General features: G+C 38.6%; 1 protein-coding gene across 1 annotated transcript; it reads left to right on the forward strand.

Annotated features, from left to right (window-relative positions):
* The first annotated feature begins 10,484 nt into the window (after positions 1–10,484).
* LOC139469463 (solute carrier organic anion transporter family member 3A1-like) lies at positions 10,485–19,108 on the forward strand. The gene is made up of 9 exons (XM_071251642.1): positions 10,485–11,101; positions 11,792–11,878; positions 12,168–12,344; positions 12,800–12,964; positions 13,321–13,510; positions 14,936–15,059; positions 15,615–15,769; positions 18,102–18,166; positions 18,650–19,108. The coding sequence occupies exons 1-9, from the start codon at positions 10,486–10,488 to the stop codon at positions 18,943–18,945; spliced, it is 1,875 nt and encodes a 624-aa protein (XP_071107743.1). The 5' UTR covers position 10,485; the 3' UTR covers positions 18,946–19,108.
* Positions 19,109–24,128: the final 5,020 nt, after the last annotated feature.

The raw sequence follows: 24,128 nt of genomic DNA on the forward strand, positions 1-24,128 counted from the left end.
CTCATAATAAAGAAAGTTACAAGTTTGGTGATGCAACAATTGACAAGTTATGTAACTAATGTATTGTAAATCATGTATTTGCCCATGAATGATCTTCAGATGCAACTCTGAAGGGAATTTAGAAATTCATTCTTTCATTCATTCATTCATTCATTCATTCATTCATTCATGTCATCCGATATGTGAACTCATTAAACAATAATCATCCCACCCATACATATTTATTCCTGTTTGATTGGCTTTCTCGTCATGTGTTCTTTGTCTATCATGCTATTACAATATTATCCCCCGTCACTAAAAAACAATGTGTTGTCATTGTTAATCCCCCACCTGCTCCATATATTTTGTACAATGTTGGCTATTCAGTCTGTCTTGACAACGGAAAAAGGATCTATACTGAAGCGTCGTTATTACAGTACTCTAAAGAATTTGTGATACATTAATTGTGTCTGCCTAGTGACAGTATAAAGAGGTTACAGATACTCATTGATACAATAAGCCGTTACATTAAAACTGTACCGATGCGACCGGAGCTGTGGGAAGTTTGTTGGAACGCAGGGTAGAATGTCAAACAATGCGGTGCCCGATAGGACAGTGTCATTGTTAACTGTACCCAACATCATAAGTTTCAACACTAATAAGAAAGATGGCCAAAATAGAGCCGCCAATAAGACCTACCCTACAATATATAACCCTAACTGCCGAAATCTTGTCCAGCTGATATCTCAAACTGGAATCTTACCTATTACCTTACAAAGATAATAACAATATGTGCCTTCAGTTTAACGACAAGCAGTTGGACGACACACCAGAACAAGGCTAAAGTCTACGTCCACGTGAGAAGGAAAGCCTAAAGCGATCTAGGTCTCAAACTTTTACCACTTTTTAAAATCAATACAAGGTTGCAAGTTCGATCTACTGAACATTTAAAGAAGACATTTGTGTTTGACATCATTCCGCACAATTCCAGATGTAGATTGTGGTCACATATAAAGAAAATCTTTAGCGAGGGACATTCAATTGAATATCCCTGGGGCAGAGGATCTTTCTATAGCACAATCTTGGCCAGTGGTACTTTCTAAAGAAAATCCCCGGGACTCGTTTCAGTAATGAATTCTTACGCGAGGGACATAAACTTGATCTCTACAGAAAGGTCCTCTGTCCAAGGGATATTCTATTGAATGTCCATTGCTAGAGATATATTTTACATTTGCTGAGATTGCTGATTTATTTGGAAATCCAAGCTCATACCAAATATTTGTCACTACGTAATCGATTTAATGCAGATTTTGCTCTATATACATATCTTTGATTGATGGTACAAGTTGTTGAAGAAGTATTGATGAAGCTTCAAGTTTGAACCATCTGCAAGTGCTGTCTATTGTAGTCAACTATAATCACCCTGTCAGAAAATAAATGGTTGAACGTTTGAGTTCATAGAGTCTAATAAAGGTTGACAGTGCTAGTATTGTGAGCTGCTTGGGCAGCTTATTCACTGCCAAGCAAGTTCCGTTGAAAAACTTGGTATCTGTTCTCATGTACATCTGCGATGTCATGTTTTCAGTGTTTTTTAAAAAAAACGTTCAGGGGTAGGCTTGGGGAAGCCTCTAATTTCATCTAACTCCACTCTCATGACTGAACACATTTTGCGTTGAAATTGCTGAAATAATTTGATTTGTCGTCGCGAACACAGGCTGCTGCGCCGTACCAGTGGGTCACACTCACGTCAGCATTGTGTGTTACCCCATAGAGTACGCTAGTTTGAAATATCATAACATTGACCTGGCAGACATGTTACATGACGCATTCCATCGTTGCTGATCAGTTGGCGGTGTCAGTGTGCAGCCAGAGCGTGAGATTCTAATGTTGAGTTGGTAAGTCAGTCCATCTATCTGACTGGATTTCATGTATGATAGACAATATACCTCACCACCTTATTATTACAAACATTAATATATTTTTAAAAGTTCATAATATGACGATTTATTTTGCTTTTCGCGATCCTTCAAAGTTAAGTTTCCTCAATCTGTTCATCTATTCTGGCAAAACCATACAAAGTACTATAGTTGAGTCTATATTGATAGTTAAAATACTCTCCACTGTATTACCAAAGAGGGGACTTCAACTTTCCAATAGTGAACTTTCTCTTCATGTTGAGCAGTATTTCTGCAGCTCTGGCCTGTGTTGTTTACTTTTGAGGTACAATCGAGGATGCATTTTCTACCGAGATTTCAAAGAGCGCCATGCGTTCTCTTGCTCAGTAGTTGTTAGATGAAGATTACAACATTCAAGGCCTCCCTGAACATTTCTAAAAGTTTTATGGTAGACATGTGGAGGACATTTCCAAATTTGACACAGGGACAAAAAATGTCCGATTCCATTCCTCATTTTGACCTGAACAATATGTAAGTTTGTTTTTTCTCAGGTGAACAGTTGACTTGTCTTTGCATGTGTTTGTGACGGGTGACCCGTGGAGCAGGTTACGGTCAACTTTTCGCGAACACTTGGTATCATCACTATTTGATAGTGATTCATAAGCACATGCACAATCGAGAGATTATTTTAAGAACATTTTGTCGCATTTATGTATTATTAATGAATGTAATAACTGTATAATGTTGTTAAATCTATTTCCAACCCAATATTTGATTAGAAGGTAACATGCAGGATCAGGAACCGTATTTATTATTTCCTTGTGTGTTGACACATTCCATTCGTAAGAGCCCACGGTCCCTAGTATTTTGATCCATCTACATTTTACGGCATTAAGCTTGTCACATCCAAATTCTGATTTAATAATTGTACAAATTAAACATAAACAATATTAAACTTACTTTCCGATTGCTAATATTTTTTTTTTTTCACATACAAAATACAAGTTAGGATTAATCTGAATATAAATGGCAGAAATGATGACTTTATGAATTGTGTGTTATTTTGTTTTGGGTTTTGTTTGTTGTTTAACGCTGCACTCAGCAATATTCCAGCTATATGACGGCGGTTTTGTAACAGCAGTTCACCACGGCCCAAAATATGCTCATGATGAATTCGTTATGAATAAAGTCTGGGCCAGGTGATTTATTCATAGGACGTTTAGTATAAAACAGCAAACTTCAGATACAGAAATATCAGTCCATTAAATACCGGTGCTACATTCGTCATAGTCAAGACTTAGTTTTATATAAGCTAGTTTAGATTTGGTGACAAAGTTAAATTGTTCGAATTGTTCACTATCACAAGGTAATATCAAACCCAAAATGTTGGGGGTCGACCCCGGTGAACACGTCTTGGGCATGATAAGGAGACGTGTGCGTCAGCGTCATAGGACGGCGACCACGTTGGTTGAACTTGACGAGATAGTGGGAGTGGGACAGACTCCCTAAAATCGCCATTGGGAGAATCATACGCACTATGCCTCGTCGAGTGAATGAATGTTTCACAAATCATGGCCATATTATGCACTATTGGTCCAAAAACGTCAAGTTTGAAATTTTACTACCGGTTGTAATGTGTTGCCAATTCGATCATTATTGTCATTTAATTATTACTAGAAACATATCTCTTACAATTTGGGAAATTTGTATCCCATTTTTAAGAGTAAACAGTCTCACCATCATGTGTCTCAGTGCCGTCCTGTGTAGTAATCAGTCATTGTCAATACTAGATAACAGTTTAGTAAGGGAGAATTTGTAGATGCTATCTCATTATTTGTAGCTGTATTCCATTTCATAAACAGACATCCTTTGCCATGTGTTTAGTGCACGGGCCTCTCTGTATTAGTTGATAGTCTCACATGGAAAGTGATCAGAGGTTTCCTAAGTAGTATACACATTTTAATACCAACTTACATTGTAAATGAGTGGGTGAGTAAGCATAGTGGTTTACGCCGCTTTTAACCAAAGTCCAGCAACATCACACCAGAAGTTTTTGGGGAACCGAACCCGGGTCTTCGGCGTTGCGAGCGAACGCTTTAACCACTAGGCTAACTCAACGCCCCTTGTAAATGAGACTGTATGAGGATATAATCTATGTCGATCTACCGAAAGTGTCTTTACTTGTAACTGTATACTCTATTGTATTCACTAAAAAATCGTGTACACAAAAATAATGTTTATCTCGAAATGACACAGCCTTTGACATGTCAGCATTGAGGTCTCCAGGGATAACAGTCACCTTGAGCACAAAGTGAGTTACACAGATTGCATAACTCATCTAGAGCCTTGTACGTCGATATCAAGCTGTTTAACATACATATAACATACATATCACTGTGCTATAGCACATGTACAGTTAGCCGAGGTAGGTGAACTACATGCAGAACCTCTTGCAGAACCTCTTGCAGAACCACTTGCAGAACCACTTGCAGAACCACTTACAGAACCACATGCAGAACCTTTTGCAGAACCACTTGCATACTGTTGTCACCACATACCAAGCATTAAGGTCGGATACCGTGAAGCTCAATCAATCTGTGAGTAGTACTGTTGGTCAATGAGTGCTCCTGTACAGCTATACTATCTGCTATCAAACGGCAATCATGGCTTGCTGTAGACGTATTCTTACCGGATCTTCGCGGGTTTCTCTCGGAGGTAACACGTATTTCAGAATTATAGGCGTATGCAGATGTTCTGTTTTCCGCAGCAAGACGATACATTTACGATAGTGTTTGAAGAAATGAACGACATCACAAAGAGTTGAATCAAATTAATACAACTGACAGCGAAAGTACCAGGCCATTATAAACCTATCAATGAATTATTAAATGAGGGAGAGCAGTATTTGATAAAGTACTAGTATCTGTTATAGGCAAGTCCCAGGGCAGGTGAAAGGTTAGATAGGACTGTGAAATGATGCTGGATTTCGCAATTTTGACACATTTCAACATCACAATGATCTTGTTTTATTTATAGTTTGCTATAGAAGAGGAGAAAAAGGTGTACTTGTGCGTAAGTGTCAGACATTATACTCGTAATGGGGATGTTGACAGGGAAGTAACACAGTTCGTACATTAGACACTTGATGTTTAATGTTCCTCATATTTTAACGAAGAAACATTTACTGGATAACTTTGCGATCTTACCAACCATTCCATGTTTTGAATTTGAAAGCCGAACTTCATGTAGTCATCCTAATGAAGTTCTGTCAACTATACCAGTATAAAATACACTCAATATTGTTCCAATATGTTATGTAAATATTAGCGTTTTCTGATATAATTATCAACTAAATATAAATGGAATTAAAATGTTCATAAAGGTTTCATAACCTACAGCATATCAACAAGCAATTAAATCGTGTAGACGTTCACGTGTCACACTGAACATTGACAGCTACATAGCAGGCTACAGTACTAGTGATGTAAGATAGACGTATCCAACAAACCCATCGCGCTCAGTGAATTATATTGTCCAGAGGCCGTAGTCGCACCGGCGTAGAAGTTATTATTATGTAATAATACAGCATCACTACCTCATGACGTATCATCGGTCAAGAATTAGATGAAGACAATGCACAATTCATTGACTAGGGAATCACTCAAAGGCGATTACAATAAAAGTCAAGCATCTCCACTGGTCAGTACACAACACCACTGACAGTAAACTGCTTGACTGTAATCGTTCCTCTTCTTATTATTAAGGTAAGAAACATTTTATTATTTGATACTTTTGGTCCTTTATTATATATATGTGTGTGATATATTCTAGATAGTCTGTGTTTCTAAAGATGGTTAACTCTAACAAGCTAATTTAAGATTGTGGAGACATATTTGCACTGTGCATGTGCACGGGTCCCTTGTATGTTTAAATAATGAAGCGTTCATTAGTACCTATGTACGTATGAAAGATCAAACACAATAACGTGCGTGTTTGAGATATTTGTTTACCAGAACTTGTATGTATTATGAATAGATGTTTACTATACTTTGTATGTTTTATGAAATGTGTTTAGCACCACATGTGTTGTAAATGAGCAGTAATTCCCTATTAATTGAATATGATTTTCCATTATCAATATCCGAATATACACGGTATCAGAACACAATATGTATCAAATAAATGTCATGAAAGTAACTTTAATCGGGCGGTATGTTGAACGATAAAGGCACAGACTGTTAGTCTGTATATCTAATGTTCGGCCGTTACAGAAACTGTTACTTTATCATATTTTGATACAAACGATGACAAAGCATTGATGAACTTAGAAATCAAATCTAACATCGTGATAAGTCAACTACATGCAAATGATACTATTCTGATTATCAATATCGTTCATATCCTACATCTACATGTTTTATTATACTTGGTTTGAGATTATTGTTATTACCGTTTATCGCGTATATGTCTATCTACATTTAGTAAATAGCGCGTCTCACTTCGGACGTAATAAGCCAAGCGTATTTATAGTGACGTTACTTACAAATGCAGTCACAGGTCATAATGTTGGTGTCATGATGTAATGCTCTCTCTAGACATGAAAGTGTGCTTAGCTCTACCCTATCCCCTACCTTTCCAGCTTTTCCCCTCAAGTATTATAACCGTTGCTTATTCGATCGTTCTATTATTATTCAATATGTTTCATGTATTCATACTATTATCATTCTATGTACCATGTATTGCTATTATGTCCCTTGTATTCTGTATTATAAAACACAACACTACTGACAGTAAACTGCTTGACTGTAATCGTTCCTCGTCTTCTTATTAAGGTATAATCAAGTTCCCAAACCCGGGACAAAACCTTGATTATACAACTACCATTATGATTATTAAGAAAGTCACATATTAAGAAAATATCATTCCATTATTTTAATGATATGTGCTTCTATTGCCTATTGCCAATTGTAAAATAATGTACATTTGTATGTGGGTCAATGGCCTTGAAAAGAAAATACAGCATTTGAATCGGGCTAAAAGTACAGCTCTAGTCCATGATGTACATTTGTGATGGGAGAGATCCGTGACATTGTATAACGCCTGTATTCCATGACACACGGGGAGTTATAGTGCATAATGTAGTGCGTATATTGATAACCTTCACTTTACACGTAACCTCACTTTTTCGGCCACGCAACAGCTCTAGTTTATGACATAGCGACATCGGTAGACGGCTACTATTTGTTTACTTTTATCTCGCTCTAGTCATATATACTAGGTAAACAGTCGTGAATATGCCAAGCATTGAACATAATGTTCAAACACATGGACATATGTTAGCTGTACAGCACTCACTTCAGTTGAACATGAAGAGTTGAAGGTGTGTGTGATCATAGACGCATAGGCAACGCCCAGGGCAAGTGAATGGTAAGATAGGCATGTGAAATTGTTTCGTCACATTTTGCGTGAGTCGGAAATCAAGGCTTGTATACATATGGCTCGATATATATAAAGACCTGCCGTTATAGAAATATCATTCCTGATTCCAAATATTATATCTGATAAAGAATTATTACAACGTTGAAAATATATATATAACGTGGACTTTATTATTTTATTATTTTATTTTATATATATATATATATATATATATATATATATATATATAAAATAAAATAATAAAATTAACACGGTATGTGTGTGTGTGTGTGTGTGTGTGTGTGTGTGTGTGTGTGTGTGTGTATATATATATACATATATATATATATATATATATAATCAGACAGTGTTAACATAAGAATTGACATTGTTTTGTGTAACTTAGATAAGATACTGCTATCCTATCTCCTCCTCCGCACACTGTTCTTGTGTACAACCCCTATCCTATCCAGCTCACTGTTCTCATTCACTACTGAAAGAAATTCTTGACAGCCCAGTTACCCTGAACCACGTGGGTATATAAGGGATTGTGTAAATCGTTGTTTTTCTATATTCAATAAAGGTGTTGTGTGTGTTTGTTTTGTTTTGTTGTTGTTGTTTTTTTGTTGTTGTTGTTTTGTTTGGGTTTTTTTTTGGGGGGGGGGGTGGTGGTACAAAAATACATATAAGCATGAACGGTAACCCTTCGTCCAATGGTTCTAAGTGGAACTTGCGTTTATAGGAGATAATGAAATGTACCCAATGATCACCATGCGCCAGTGCTCAAGGTTGACCCAGTTGGTCGGACCAACGTTGTTTGGTAGTTAAAGCATTAGAATACAGACGCAAGCAGCGATGTCGTGCTCCAAGCTTGGATTATTTAGTTTGTTAATTTGCCTGGTCTCTTGGTTAGGCAGAAAACATGAGCACTGTAACAATTATTCATGGCTTCAGCTCACCTAGCATTAATGAATCAATAATTTCCTGATCACTTCCGGTTAAAGACACCAGATGCCTTCCGCAGTAGCAATTAAAACCACAAAACCTATTCATAAGCACTTTCGGCTCAGGAAAACACAAGCTGTCTTTATTTGAACTTACGAATCAAACCGGATGTACTAATAACTTTCTTTTCGCCAAATGGAACCTTATTCTGCCGAAAATCTAGGATGGTTGATATCTTGCGTTGTTATATTATCAGTAATCTCACTCCCAGTTCGGGAAAATCAATTTTTACCATCAAGCCTATTCCGTTTTTACATTGCTCAATGTAGATCAATATTTGGTAAATATACACTGTCATACTTCACTTCCGGTTGTAATGTGTTCCCAATGAGATCAATATTACCATACGACTGTAACTAGAAACTAATATCTTTAACATGTTTCGAAAGTTTTTTTCCGAAAATGCCCTAATTTTTGTGAAGAGTATACACTCATTCCAAAAGAAACGCGAACCATAGACATACAATATATATTATAGGGAAGAATGTACTTTGAGAAGAGATTTCTCCAAAGTGTACCACTTAATGACAAAACCAACAGCCAGTCAAGTGTTACTACAATGTCTTTATTCTTTTGACGCAAATCTGCTCGTGATTTCCAAACTTTACATGCTAATCCTGCACGAGACAAATGGTGCTTTTCGAGTCATGGATCTATGACGTCACATTTGATGCGTTCGTGAGTGTTAGCTCACACAACATAACAGTATGTTCGTTTGAGCATCGAACCAATCTAATATCTCTTGAATATCAGTAAGTCTTATCAACCAACATGTATGGTATTCGCGTTTCTTTTGTCGGTGAGAATATGAAGTAATCATGTACCAAAGGTTATCAGGTTTAAATAATCATATTAAGATGAACGATATTCACGTCTCACAAAGAATATTGTCCAGGCGGTGGCCCTCCAATGTAGTTCATGCAATCTGCCAGGTCTCAAGGGACAAACTTACTTTTAAGTGAATTACAGGCAGCAATGTCTCGTGGTAGAAAATGGGTTTTGGGGCTACCAACCTTTGGTTGATTTTTTTTTAGATACGACCCAAAATTGATAACAGCATTGAGCCTATGTCAAACTGAAAGATCAGTGCACTCCAATCCAATTTATTGCGGATGACGCAAGTACAACTCAGGTATCAGCATCACTGAACAATTCCACTTTAGGCAGATAACTAACGTGTAACTGAAAGATCAGCATACTTGAACGATCCAACTTAATGCGGATCACTTGTGTGTAACTGAAAGATCAGCATACTTGAACGATCCAACTTAATGCGGATCACTTGTGTGTAACTGAAAGATCAGCATACTTGAACGTTCCAACTTAATGCGGATCACTTGTGTGTAACTGAAAGATCAGCATACTTGAACGATCCAACTTAATGCGGATCACTTGTGTGCAACTGAAAGATCAGCATACTTGAACGTTCCAACTTAATGCGGATCACTTGTGTGTAACTGAAAGATCAGCATACTTGAACGATCCAACTTAATGCGGATCACTTGTGTGCAACTGAAAGATCAGCATACTTGAACGATCCAACTTAATGCGGATCACTTGTGTGCAACTGAAAGATCAGCATACTTGAACGTTCCAACTTAATGCGGATCACTTGTGTGTAACTGAAAGATCAGCATACTTGAACGATCCAACTTAATGCGGATCACTTGTGTGCAACTGAAAGATCAGCATACTTGAACGATCCAACTTAATGCGGATCACTTGTGTGCAACTGAAAGATCAGCATACTTGAACGATCCAACTTAATGCGGATCACTTGTTTGCAACTGAAAGATCAACATACTTGAACGTTCCAACTTGATGCAGATCACTTGTGTGTAACTGAAAGATCAGCATACTTGAACGATCCAACTTAATGCGGATCACTTGTGTGCAACTGAAAGATCAGCATACTTGAACGATCCAACTTAATGCCGATCACTACTGTGCAACTGAAAGATCAGCATACTTGAACGTTCCAACTTGATGCAGATCACTACTGTGCAACTGAAAGATCAGCATACATGAACGATCGATTAACAGAATTTATATAAATGCTACTACTCACATCCAATGATGTGAAATGGTGACACCTTTTCCATTCTGTTTAGAATAAATAATCCTTTGCAGTTATTAAATAATCCATGTAAGTCACCTTTATTTTGTCGATCAGTTATAGATATTCAAGATGGCCTCTCCATCCAACGGTCTGAGGGTCGGCGTCATTGTTGAAACTGGAGGACCTCGGCGTCGTTGTTTCAACAACGTCCTCTTGTTCACTGCCGTGTTCAGTGTGGCATGCCTGGTGCTGGAGGCAGTCAAGTCCTATACCGTGTCCCAGATCACCTCTCTCGAGAAGCAGTTTGGACTCAGCAGTACAAAAAGTGGCCTGCTCCTAAGCTGCAACGAAATCGGTTATCTTTCAACTATTTTTTTCTTCAGTCATTTTGGGGGAAGACGCTTTATACCTAGGATCCTGTCCTGCGCACTGGCTGTGTATGGCCTTGCTAGTTTAATGTCGGGTCTGTTACACTTCATGAATCCTGTATCGCTTCCTGAAGTAGAGGACCTCGGCTCCAACTATTCCTCTCCACAAAGTGTCAGACTATGTCAGGATTACGTGCAGGACAATGAGCGATGTCCAGCTACGAAGGACCAAACGACTGACAACGGATATTGGATGTACAATGTGCTTGCCGTGCTTTTCGTGTTACAAGGGATGGGTAAATCCCCACGGTTTTCCCTGGGTTTACCGTACGTTGACAACAACTCCCGTGACAAACAGCAGTCGAGCTTACTGACAGGTAAGGTCTCAGGTCTAAATAACATTTCAATTCATTATGAAATAGAGAATGATTCGTTGTAAAAACATTTCGATTTTTCTGAGACAACGTTTTATATAGATAGATTAGCTAACAGACAAACAAAAAGGAATATGGTGACTTTAATAAAACTTGGCTACTGGAGTGCCCACTGAACCGAGCTGTGTGCCCCTTTAACAAATTATGAAAGCCTATATAATTGTGTGATCATATTCAACAATATCACATCTGACTATTCTATATCACATTGATCAATAAAAGGTAAGTAAACAGTTGTAAAGAATGTAGAAGAAGTAGTTCATATGGAGGAAGTATTTAGTGTAGAGGAAATAGTGAATATAGAGGAAGTAATGATTGTAGGGAAAATTATGCATGTAGGGGAAACTGTGTGTGTAGAGGAAGTTGTGTGTGTAGAGGTAGTATTGTTTGTACAGGACATTATGAGGATGTATTGGGTGTAGAGTAAGAAGTACATGCAGTAAAGTCGTGCACGTAGAGGACGTACAGCGTGTAGTGTAAGGTGTGATTGTACAAGACGTTGTGCATGAGTTGAAGTTGTGCATGTTGACGAAGTTGTGCATGTGGATGTAGCAATGCTTGTAGAGGAAGTAATGAATGTATGAGTTTATCTAAGGTACTGATTCTATTATGTTTGTGTTCATGGTCTTGCAGGCATCATTATGACGGCGGCGTTCCTCGGACCAGCTGTTGCACTTGGTCTTGGTGGATGGTTTAGCGACATCCCTGTTGATCTCAGCGGTGGGTTTTGTGCTCACATTATGTAGAAAGCAGAAATTAAATTACACCAATTCAATGTCCCTTCACAACATTTACACAAAAATAATTTACAATCAAATACGTAGAAAGCTACAATGAATAAGTTATATGCCTTTACACTTCCAACAAATAATGCCTTTTAAAAGTTTCAAAATGTCAACAAATATGGAGGCTATTTTATCCACTAGACTTAGTTTTAATATCATAAATAATTGTTCAATACGCCACACATACAATAAAAATTATATTTCTGGTATGTTTTGATTTCAAGAGTCCCAGCTTGATGGTCGTAACCCCCTGTGGATCGGGGCATGGTGGCTCGGGTATCTGATCTTTGGCTGTGCAGCCATCCTTGTTGCTGTACCCCTGGGCTGCTTTCCAAAGCACATTAAGGAACCCAAAGTCCAAGCCATTGAAACAACCAAGTCACTTAAAGACGATATAGTGGGTAAGACCTTTCTACACTTCTATACAAGACATCCGGTATGGTTCCATGCAACATGCTTAAAATTACTCATTTACAACAATTGCCCAGAGAGATTGCTTGTATGCAAGGGGTGGTATATGGTGATGGAAAGCATTAGGTCTCTGATATTTAAACTGAAGGACACTATGGCGATGTGGTAATGCTTTTCCAAATGCAAACTCTGTGTGGTGATGCATAGGACTTACATTGCCCGTTAGTTCTATTACTAATCATCCTTCAACGTCTCATGCTGGCACATCATTAAAGGCTATATGACATACGCTATATGACGACCTATCTTACACATCAATCGGTCACTTTCTGAAGACTTTCCTCAACGAAAACGCCATACATGAAAATCCGACCAGAAGTTGGTAGCTACATATCCTCTTGTTCTGCTGACTGTACTAATTTGTGACATGTTGTTATACCCGCAGACATGCCGAGGTCGGTATTACGGATATTGAAAAACCCAGTAGTCGACTGTCTCCTCTTTGGATCCGCAAGTGCTTTGTTCTTTGTTGGAGGCTATTTAGGATTCGCCCCGAAATACATCGCGAACCAATTTGCTACGTCAGCAGCTGAGGCGAACTTCATATTAAGTAAGTAACGATGATGTTGCCATTTCCAGTAAAACGACATCTACAATTTAGATTGTCATTATGTTTTTACTGCATGGATCAGTGAGAAGGAAACAGATGATTGTTGGGCATTGTCCATATTGTAAAGCTTGTAACTCGTATCTGCCAGATGTCTTGGGACCAAGTTGGAGTCGTCTGAAGCTTACTCAAAAGCAGGGAATCGCCCATTTTGTTTCCAATGGGGATGGACTTGTTGTCTGTCAATCTGTAATAGATAAAAGTTAGGTATTTGCAGTAAAGGTATATGAACAGCATAACAGCAAACCAAAATTATATTCACCTTTCAACGAAATTAAAAGTTCAATCATGTGTTGAAGGTATACTAGAGCTGCTGTGGGCGGTTGTGGGCACTCTACTTGGAGGCATCCTCACTAGCCGACTCAAACTGACCAGCATGGGATGTATAAAGTTCACGACCATATTGGTAACCATTGGAACTGTCCTCTATTCTGTCACGTTGGCCTTAGGATGTGACAACCAGAACATCAAGGGCCTAGTTGACATCAGGTAAGTGACAGTATTTACAACCAGAGGATGGTTAAGGTGACAGTGTCAGTGGTCATTAACAGTGTGGCCAGGTGACAGCTGACAGTGACAAGTTATAACCAGAACATTGAGAGTTAAAGTTGCAGTAGATAAGTGTCAGATATTTTCGCCAAAACAACTAGCGTCCAGGTGACATCAGGTAGGTGTTAAAGTGGCAAGTTTAGTTCGCAGTTGGTAAGTGTGAGTTGTTATGACCGGACCGTCGGTGGCTTTGTTGGAGGCAGGGAAGAGTCGGTTGTAATAACCAGGCCGTCGGTGCAGGTGGAAACATGTGAGTGTCCATTGTTATGACCAGTCCACACTACACCTCACTCCAGATTCAAGTGATGTGGCATTGTGTGGAAGTACATATATATTCAAGTGTCTTTCACATTGTCATTTACATCACCCTTCTTCACTCGACACACAGTAAGCAAAATATTAACAAGAAAAGTCTACATTTATTACCTCTAGCTTATCTCAAAAGTACATTGGGAATCATTCATTTAGAAAACATACCAGAGGTAACTGGTTTGGCATGAGTATCAATAATAACATGAAAGCAACAACATTATTTCCATAATCATAAGGCATCTCTCCTTAATGTATTATAGTACCCCCATCATCTATAGTACTCTTTTTGACACTCGTCACAACGTTGCAAAGATAAGTCAATTGTTCACCAGAAAAAATACCCATAGGTACATGATGGTACAAGTAAAAAAAAATTGCATCAGATATCATTGTTATTACAGATACGACAGATTAAAAAATATCCTCCACATGTGTACCATAAAAATTTGTTTTTGAACCAACGTGATAAACTATTTATAAACCTGCTGTCATAGTGAATTATAAACAAAACACAATCTTTACTTCACATTTCGACTTCAAAAATACCGAAAGGAACAGAATGGGAAAGTAAATACTGAAAAGCAATTCTGTAACAGAAGACCTTTGTTTTTTGCATAAATTTTCCAGTCCTTTGTTTCATAGAATGTTGAATATTGAATCCTTTTAAGAGATGAAAATACCACAAAACAACAATCTCGTTTTGAAATCAATGCTTCTTACGGGCATCATTGCAAAAGAACTACATACAGTAAACTACGGTTATAACGAACTCAAAGGGACTACTATTGTTAGTTCGTTATAACCGTAGTTCGTTATAAGCATATATACAGCATACCTACAACAAATAGTCGGGACTAAAAAGTTAGTTTGTTATATCCGTCAGTTCGTTATAAGCGTGTTCGTTATAACCGTAGTTTACTGTAGTTGGTAACGAGCAACAATAGGACAATCTTACGAGTGAGAGTTTGCAATTATCGTCTCATTATTCAAACAGAAAAGACTTAACATCATCTAGGGGGGATGACTGACTTTGACATTCCCAATATATTTCAGAAACGCCATGGTCAACGATACCGTTTGCAACTGTGATGCAACTGAGTTCATGCCTCTGTGTGGAGTTGACGGCGTGACATATATCAATCCCTGTTTGGCAGGATGTCAGTTTCAGAATGGAACTGTAAGTATCTCACTCGCTGTGTGGCTCCCTGTATGGCAGGATGTCAGTCTCAGATGGGCGCTGTGGGTACCCCACTCCTGGTATGGCGAGTTGTCAGTTTCAGAATGACACTGTAAGTATCTCACTCGCTGTGTAGCTCCCTGTATGGCGAGTTGTCAGTTTCAGAATGACACTGTAAGTATCTCACTTCCTGTATGGCTTGCTCCCTGTATGGCGAGTTGTCAGTTTCAGAATGACACTGTAAGTATCTCACTCGCTGTGTAGCTCCCTGTATGGCAGGATGTCAGTTTCAGAATGGCACTGTAAGTATCTCATTCCTGTATGGCTTGCTCCCTGTATGGCTGGGTGTCAGTTTCAGAATGGCACAGTAAGTATCTCACTAAAAGTCATAGTCGGTGTCCCATTTCATTTGTATCCCAGATCATTTACAGTGAAATACAGGGAATGTCTTGGCGGCATTATTTGTAATTATTCTGTTTACATATTGTTCAAACCAATTATCTGTTTATATCCATTTGTATTTCAGGTCTGTATTGTGTACTCGTGACATTTCAGACGTACACGGGATGTAGTGAGATTCCTGGTAACGAGGGCACAGCGGGCAGGTGTCCGACAGAGTGTCCCTACCTTTACCCCTACATCATCGCTGACCTGGTGTCCGGCCTAGCAGCGACAGTTTCCTTAGTCCCTGTCATGATGACCATAATAAAGTAGGTGCTTACAACAAATTCCCATATAATAACGGTATTTCTTTTCAAGTTGGTAATGTTTTGAAAGCGTGAGCTTGTCATCAAACTGGAGCTTGTCATCAAAATCGAGCTTGTCATCAAAATCGAGGTTGTCCCAAAACTCGAGCTTGTCATCAAAATCGAGCTTGTCATCAAAATCGAGCTTCTCATCAAAATCGAGTTTCTCATCAAAATCGAGCTTCTCATCAAAATCGAGCTTCTCATCAAAATCGAGCTTTGCTGCGTTCCATTTCAACTGGTATCACTGGCGGTGAGGGAAAGAAGCACTTTCAAAATCAAATGTATACCAGTCTGTGAGAGTGTCATAACACATGTGAAAATAACTAACATCAGATCAATAAGATGAGGTTCCCTTTAAACTACGACTTGGGATGTCGAATGTAAATTATACCAGCGCGTGCCCTGTGTTCCGGTTGTGCCAAATCAGCATCTAGACTTTTTGATATCGTTGGGTTTTTGGCAGAATTCTGGAATAAAAAACATGCAAAATTTTCCAAATACTTTATGTTGAATAAGGATGCATGAATTAGTTTCTAAAGAAACGCCCTTTTTAGTTTTCTACAGTATCTTTAGGTTTATATGTTTCATATGGAGTGTATTGTTACACTTGCAGATTGACCACAGTCATAAGAAATCAAAGAGTTGACTTACGATTCCGACTCATCATGAGCATTTGTTAAGAATAAATATCAAATAGTGATGGTACCAGGTTTTCGCAAAAGGATGAGTATATCCCGCCCTACAAGTCTCGCCCGTCATGAAGACATACAAAGGGCAAGTCAATTGTTCGGCCATAAAACCACGGGAACAAATGGTATATGTCAAAATAGGGAAGCGCATCGGACATCATTATTGTCACTGATGCGACAAATTTGGAAATGTCCTTCACATTGTGTCATGAAACTTTTTAAAAGCTTTACAGAGGCCTTGAATGCTGGAATCTTAATCAACAACTAGAGTCAGGGTCGGAATACGCACTTTGAAGTGCATGCTGGATTGTACCTTAAGACTTTTGAAAATATATAGACAGCAAAGGCTGGAGCTGCTGGATGAAATATTGCTCGACATAAAGGGAAAGTTGACTTTTGAAAGTTGAAGTCAACCCTCTTGTCATACAGTCTTGTGGAGAGGTTTTTGTTACTCTTAAATCTTTACGTACAGTTCCAAGTAGGCATGTTTGCCTTATAAAAGTGTCCATCCAAGCTGGTGGGATAACATTAAATTGACTTCAGTAACACAACATTAAAATCATGATTGTTTCTCAATTTTCACCTGTATTTATCAAACACAGATATAGGTGATAAAACGCGATTTGGAAAGGACAATGTGACAGATCTTTCCAGCCACATTGGAACTCGCAACAACTTAATGCTCAAGACATTGAAATAGAGTGTGAAGGTAATAATTTGTTTGGTTTTTATCGCAGTATTCCAGCTATATGACGACGGTCTGTAAAAACGAGCCTGCATGAGAATCGATCTACGCAATTGGGAAACAATAACACGAACACCTGATATCATCACTATTTGGAAGAGAATGTATGGATGTGCTGACAGATGATAGCGATGGACAACTGGAAGCCAGTGATAATATAAGTCCTGGTTTCCTGTTGCCCATCGCCATCACCTATCAGCGCTAATTTACCATTAAATGTTGGCTTCCATTTATCCATTGCTAATCACCTATCAGTGCCAAGTAACTGTTGGCTTCCCTTGTTTAGTTTCCACCTTTGTTATCGTATTACTTTTGTTGCACTCACAGGTACATAAATGTGTTCTCTGCTTCATAGCATTCATTCACACGAAGGAGTAAGTATATACTCCTAAACGTTGTGTTCCTCATAATCAAGACTTAGAAATTCATAATTTCTCTTCCTTGTGTGTATCTCTTCTAAATGTCATTCAAAGAATTGACTGTTTGATAATGTTTCATGGACATATGCTTATCGGAATAGTACAATGGACAGGTCGACTCGGAGTCAGTATACTGTGTTTGAGTGGGTTATTCATGTTAATCTGCGGCATGGTATCTCAATGGGCTAGCAGTATACAAAAGGCATTAGTGTGGACTTGTACTAGCAGCCACACACACACACACACAAACACACACAACCACATACACACACACACACACAACCATACACACACGTGCATGCACGTCGCTACATAAAGGCAATAATCTTGAAAGCGACTATGTTAAATCCCATTTCATCTCAACTTTTTAATTATATGTTGTTGTTGTTGTTGTTGTTGTTGTTGTTGTTGTTAGTTAATTTGATTATTTTAAATTCAAGAACAGTGCATCCAAGGGACAAATCCATGGCTGTCGCTATATCGTCTTTCCTAAATAGTTTTGTCGGTAAGTACTGCCTGACGTAGATACAGGATTTGACGGCCGCCGGCGCAACCTTTTTTATATTTATCATCCACCCGCTTGAAACCATCATACCTATAAAGAATTCCTACATATCCCTGTGAACAGTTTGTGGATTTTCAGTAATAATGGGGATACCAGCTCCACGTTGTTTGAAATGGGGCTGCTTCTTTGCCCCTTTCTACGTGCATGACAACTTATTGTGTTATGGAGGTTCCTTTTCACATACAAGAGATTAACATCCAAATAAACGTTTCATTTTGTACAGATACAGATTGTCAGTGGGTTTATTCGTTTTGTATACATAACGTATGCGTATCTGCATTGAATAAGATAGTATAATATACACGTGGAAATGACTGTAGGTCACGGGTCTACTCATGCTTGCTGATTCTACAATGGAACGGGTATAATGTGGAGTGTGTGTATTCTGATATTACTCCATGATTCTGAATCCTTCTTCCCCAGGATTCCTCCCATCACCTATCGTGTATGGGATGGTCATTGACACCACGTGCACTCTCTGGGAAACAACGTGTGGCGAGGTCGGCGCATGCGCACTGTATGATCTCCCTAACCTACGGTATCGTGTGAAGGGGATGGACACTGGACTTCAGTTGCTGTCGTCAGCTGCTTTCTTTGCTGCTTTCCTTTTACTAAAATATGGCGTCGTTAAGGAGTACCCTGATTCAGACACATCACAAACCCAGCCTGAAGCTGCAGAAGAGACTGAAGAACGTGGTGTTCAGGTGACAAAGTTTTAAATGTTCATTCCAGACGGAAACAAAACTGAGCTTGCCTTTTGGCACTTATAGAATGAATAATTTATGTACATAGGCCTAAAACAAACAAATGGACCAGATACAAAGATTTCAGTAATCCTGTATACAGTATATACATAATCCTCTTCAAGTATATAGGTTCACACTTCACGTAACTCAATTTAGGCCAATTCTTGAAGAACTTGAAGATCTTACCATGGTGCAGCCTATTACTATTAAGTTCTGATTGCAATTAAATATCAGTAGAATTCTTTGTTGAATTATAAAACTGTCAACAATAAAATGAAGTTGTTTTTAGTGAAAAATCACATTTTTTATATGAAATTCATTATTTTGCTCAAAGGTATGTTTCAGTTCACCACATGTCCGTGTTGTGCGGGACAATGTGTCCAACTCTTGCTTAATCTGTCAGCTTGCTCTTTGTCATCAAGAGCTTTTCTTTGATGCGACTGTAACGCTGCATGGCGCCGGGAACCTCCCGAGGTTGTGCTACCTGGAATAACCATGACTGCACTATGAAAAGTGTTCAGGTATTATAAATATACCAGATGCGTTTTGCTCTAACCCTGCTTAGTACAATGTGTGAAGCCCACTTCTTGTCTCTCCCGCGGCGGCAAAAATTCATTCACTCACTCACCCACTAATCCTGTATAGGATTTAAACACAGTTTTGAACATGTTTAAGATTATGTATGAAAATCTAAACATGTCTCTGTGGCTTCGCGAATGATGAATGACTACCGCCGTTCAGCAGTATGTGTCTGTTTGTTGTTTAACGCCGCACTCAGCAATATTCCAGCTATATGACAGCGGTCTGTAAATAAACGAGTCTGGACCAGACAATCCAGTGATTGATATCATGGCAATTGGGATACGATGACACGCATCAACCAAGTCAGCGAACCTGACCACCCGATCCCGTTAGTCGCCTCTTACGACAAACATTGTCGTCTTTCACGGCAAGCATTGGTTCCTGAAGACCAATTCTACCCCGGGTCTTCACGTGTCCCGTTCAGCAATAGAGCTTCCCATCCATAACACTGAAATAATATGAATTTCGGGACATTCTTGTTTTCAGAGCATCGATTGTTACTGCAGAATATATCACTCAACGGGACATTAGCCCCAAGGCGACCTTGACATTAATAAATCATCGTGCAGATAATACAATAGTTTCTCTTACAGACCCCATAGTATACATTTCTGAACTTCACCCTCATTCCATTATTATTTTATAACACATTCACCCCCGTACAAACTCTCACCTCTTTTGTAGCCTATCCAATTGTCTCTCTTACCCATGCCAGAACACATGTGTTGTGGATATAAAACGTCAACGCTAGAGAATTATTAGTCTTGATCATCTGCCTAAACATGTTCCATTGGCGTAAAAGGCAAACTGGCAGTGGAAATTATGTGAATGGATCACTGAGATATGATACCGGGTGTTCGCGAAAAACATCCCCCATTTCCACTCCCATCTCCTTCTCAGCTCTAGAAGCGTATACACAGTCACCTTTTCCAGCTCATTGGGGTTCCTTAATACTCGAGGGATCCTTTATAGATCATAGGCATCCTTTGTAGATCATAACTTAATTTCGAGAGCGATACGTTAGCCTTCCTATACAGCGTTGATGTTACTATACAAATATCTATTATTACCCACGTGGTACTACGTAAACAGATAACATGACGAAGTGGTACAAAAGAAGCAGTCCCATCATCCTCGGGGACTTATGCATCTAAGCAAATGCACAATCAGTTATATACACGTTTCATATAAAAATAATGTTCAAGGGATAAATACAATATCATTAGCTATAGATTGGCCTGCTGTCTGACCTGGGGGAAATAATTCAGTTAGCTCTATGTTCAGTACGCAGGGGTATGTGCAGGAAGTGTGTCATGACATTTGCATGAAAGTGATAATGTGAATTTTTCTGGTACTTTTTTTTATTCACTCTTTCACACGTACACACGTTTACACACGTAATCAAGAAAGGATGGCTTAAAATGTAGATGTATTAGCTGAAACATGATTGTAAACGAGTTGACTGGTGATCCTATTCTTAAAGGCGGCTTCACACGACAAACTTCAGTTTGACGATTTATGTGCACAAACATAGATATCTGTGTGAACATTGCAAAAACAGTTTAAAAACTGGTTTGTGAAGTTTGACAAATTTGTTGGCAACATATTAAAATCGGCCTCTATTCTAATAAATAAGTTGGCAACAATTCAGTGTTGTCAAACTCGACGGTAGTCAAACATATATTGGTCGCTTAGAACCAATCAGATACTGCGTGGATGTCACATCATGTTTACTTACATCTGCTTAACAATGGCGTCGGCATTTGAGACAAGTGAAAAGGACAATATTTCTATTCCTAGAGGAGAGTCATAACAGACCCAGCATCTGCGACATTTCTATAGGTGACGACAAAGATGAGAACAAAAAGCAAAATGCTTTCATAGAAATTGCAAATAAACCGGGACTGTGATGGGGTAAATGTGATGTTGTTACTTCTGAAGTACGGCCATATCTGGCACACATTGATTTTATTTCTTTTCCTTCTCAATGTCCTGAAGAGGGAAAAACTCTCACTGCAAACGTTGGCGTCAAACAAAGTTTGTAAAACGGTAGTACGAAATAGATATAATATGTCTAAAGTACACGTGAAGATCCGGGTCATAACTGGTCTTCAGCAACCCATGTTTGTCTTAAGAGGCGACTACACTTGTAAGCGGCGACTAATGGGATCGCGTGGTCAGGCTCGCTGACTTGGTTGATGCATATCTTCGTATCCCAATAGCGTAGGTTGATACTCATGATGTCAATCACTGGATTGTCTGGTCCAGACTTGATTAGATACAGACCTCCGTCATATAGATGTATATTGCTGAGTGCAGCGTTAAAAAACAAACAAACAAATAATATGTTTGTTTTAAACATATTTTATTGACATATATGGTCAACCGGATTGGGCAAAAGTTATCCAACTTAGGTGGCCCTTTCCCTACTCTATATGTCCAGACATTGATTATACATATATATACACATATACATACACACATAGATATACATACGAATACAGAATACATACATATACACAGTCATAATCATATATACAAACAATCATACATACTCATACACACATACACATACTCATATACATATGCACATATTACATTTATGGTTACAAAGAGAAATATATTTACACAAGAACATAAACACAATGTTTGCAAGAATAACATAGACATACATAAGAATTGCCTATAGACACAATTAACTTGCATATACACATTAATCTAAAATACATGCAAGACTACATATATAATTACACAATCATACATACACTTATATACATGTACATATATGCATACATACACACACTATATGTACATACATACACATATACCCTTGTATACGCATGCATACATATATATACATACACATACACATATTTACACACATACACCAGGATATATATACCCGTAAACATTATGCTTACAGAAGGAATGATATGTCTCAGAACACACAAAATCGGGGAGTTGCATTCATAACACCACGTACACTATTTTGTCGCAGACTCCTAAACATACAGTAGAGAAATGTATTGGCCCCTTATGGTTACGTGTTCACTATTCATGTCAGTGCTTTTGATCAGTTTATTTGGTAATACTGTGAAACACCAACACTCCAACTGATATATATCTACATTTGTCGTTGTAGTTTTGTGGAATCAAATATCAGCACAGTCAGATTCTTTTTTGAAAAATAAACATATATATGTATGGAACTTTAATCGGTTGCTGTAAATGTGTTTTACAGCAGAAGAAATGAAAAGGAAACTGGAGTTGTCTAAGCTTTCAGCTGGATAGTACTTCATCACTCTTTTCCTTCAATGGGAAAGCTTCGCGTCCAGCAATGACATATGACACTCTAGTATGGTGTCTAGGGAGACATCTAGATAGAAGAATAGGTTCCTATCATCCAGAGCTGTCTGGAGACTTGACTCCAACAAAACTCACCGACGCAGGATCTTTGCTGCACTTGAAAGTATTTTTCCAACAAATGAAGTGTCAGTGTTTAGGAGGAAATGCATTGAACACAAATTTATTTCAAAACTATCTATAGGCATAAAGCAAGTTTTGGTAACATACAATTATGATATTGAAATTTATAATTTTATCACGTCAAACCTGCGGCACAAATTCCGATATCGGAGAAGTGTCACTAAATCCATTGCATAGACTAGAGATAAATTCCCATTAAACACAATCAAATTTAGGCATCAACGGCTTCAGAATTTGCATTATATATTGATAAAACGATTTATTGATGTTCAGGTCCTTTCGATCCGGTGTTTTGTACTTATGAAACTTGCAATTATGTTCAAGGTCTTACTTATGTTCCATCTCTTACTTACACACACGGGGCGGTCGGGTAGCCTAGTGGTTAAAGCGTTCGTTCGTCACGCCGAATACCCAGGTTCGACTGCCGACGTGGGTACAATATGTGAAGCCCATTTCTCCTGTCGCCCTCCGTGATATTGCTGGAATATCGCTAAAAGCGGCGTGAAAACAATATTCATTCAATCACTTTTCACACACTATTCTAACTATACCTCTAGCGAAACACCTTAGTGTAAATCTCACCAAAGCAGGCTTCATCCGAAGGTAGATCATTTTTAAAGGAAGATCCGTCTTCAACCTTCAGTTCCTGTCTCCGAAGGAGAACATACATTAATAAGGCTGCCGCCGCGATTTTCCTTACATGCCATAGGGACCAGGTGCTGAGACGCCATGCAGAACTATTTGTAATACACATTTGTCGACTGGAAACACAAGTTGGCAAACTAATGTTGGTCGTGTGAAGCCGCCTTAACAGTCAGGGTGTTTATTGCCTCAGCCAGGTCATCGCCAAACAAGGTAGACATGGGAGCACGTAGTTGCCGATACTGTTTGTTTTGGGAAGGACGCAGGTTTTCCTGTGCTCGCTTTTGACTCCTGGGCTCGCTTAGCTATCTCACGCGATTCCGCCTCCTTGTGGTTATTTCATACAATCTGGATCAACCTTCGACTTACAGGTATGTCACGTTTAAACTTTGATTATTACCTACACTTGAAGCATTAAGGTCAAGGCTGTTTTGACGCTGTGAGCC

Source organism: Haliotis cracherodii, unplaced genomic scaffold (assembly GCF_022045235.1).
Source record: "Haliotis cracherodii isolate W230 unplaced genomic scaffold, xgHalCrac1.p SCAF_2, whole genome shotgun sequence".
NCBI classification, from domain to species: domain Eukaryota; kingdom Metazoa; phylum Mollusca; class Gastropoda; order Lepetellida; family Haliotidae; genus Haliotis; species Haliotis cracherodii.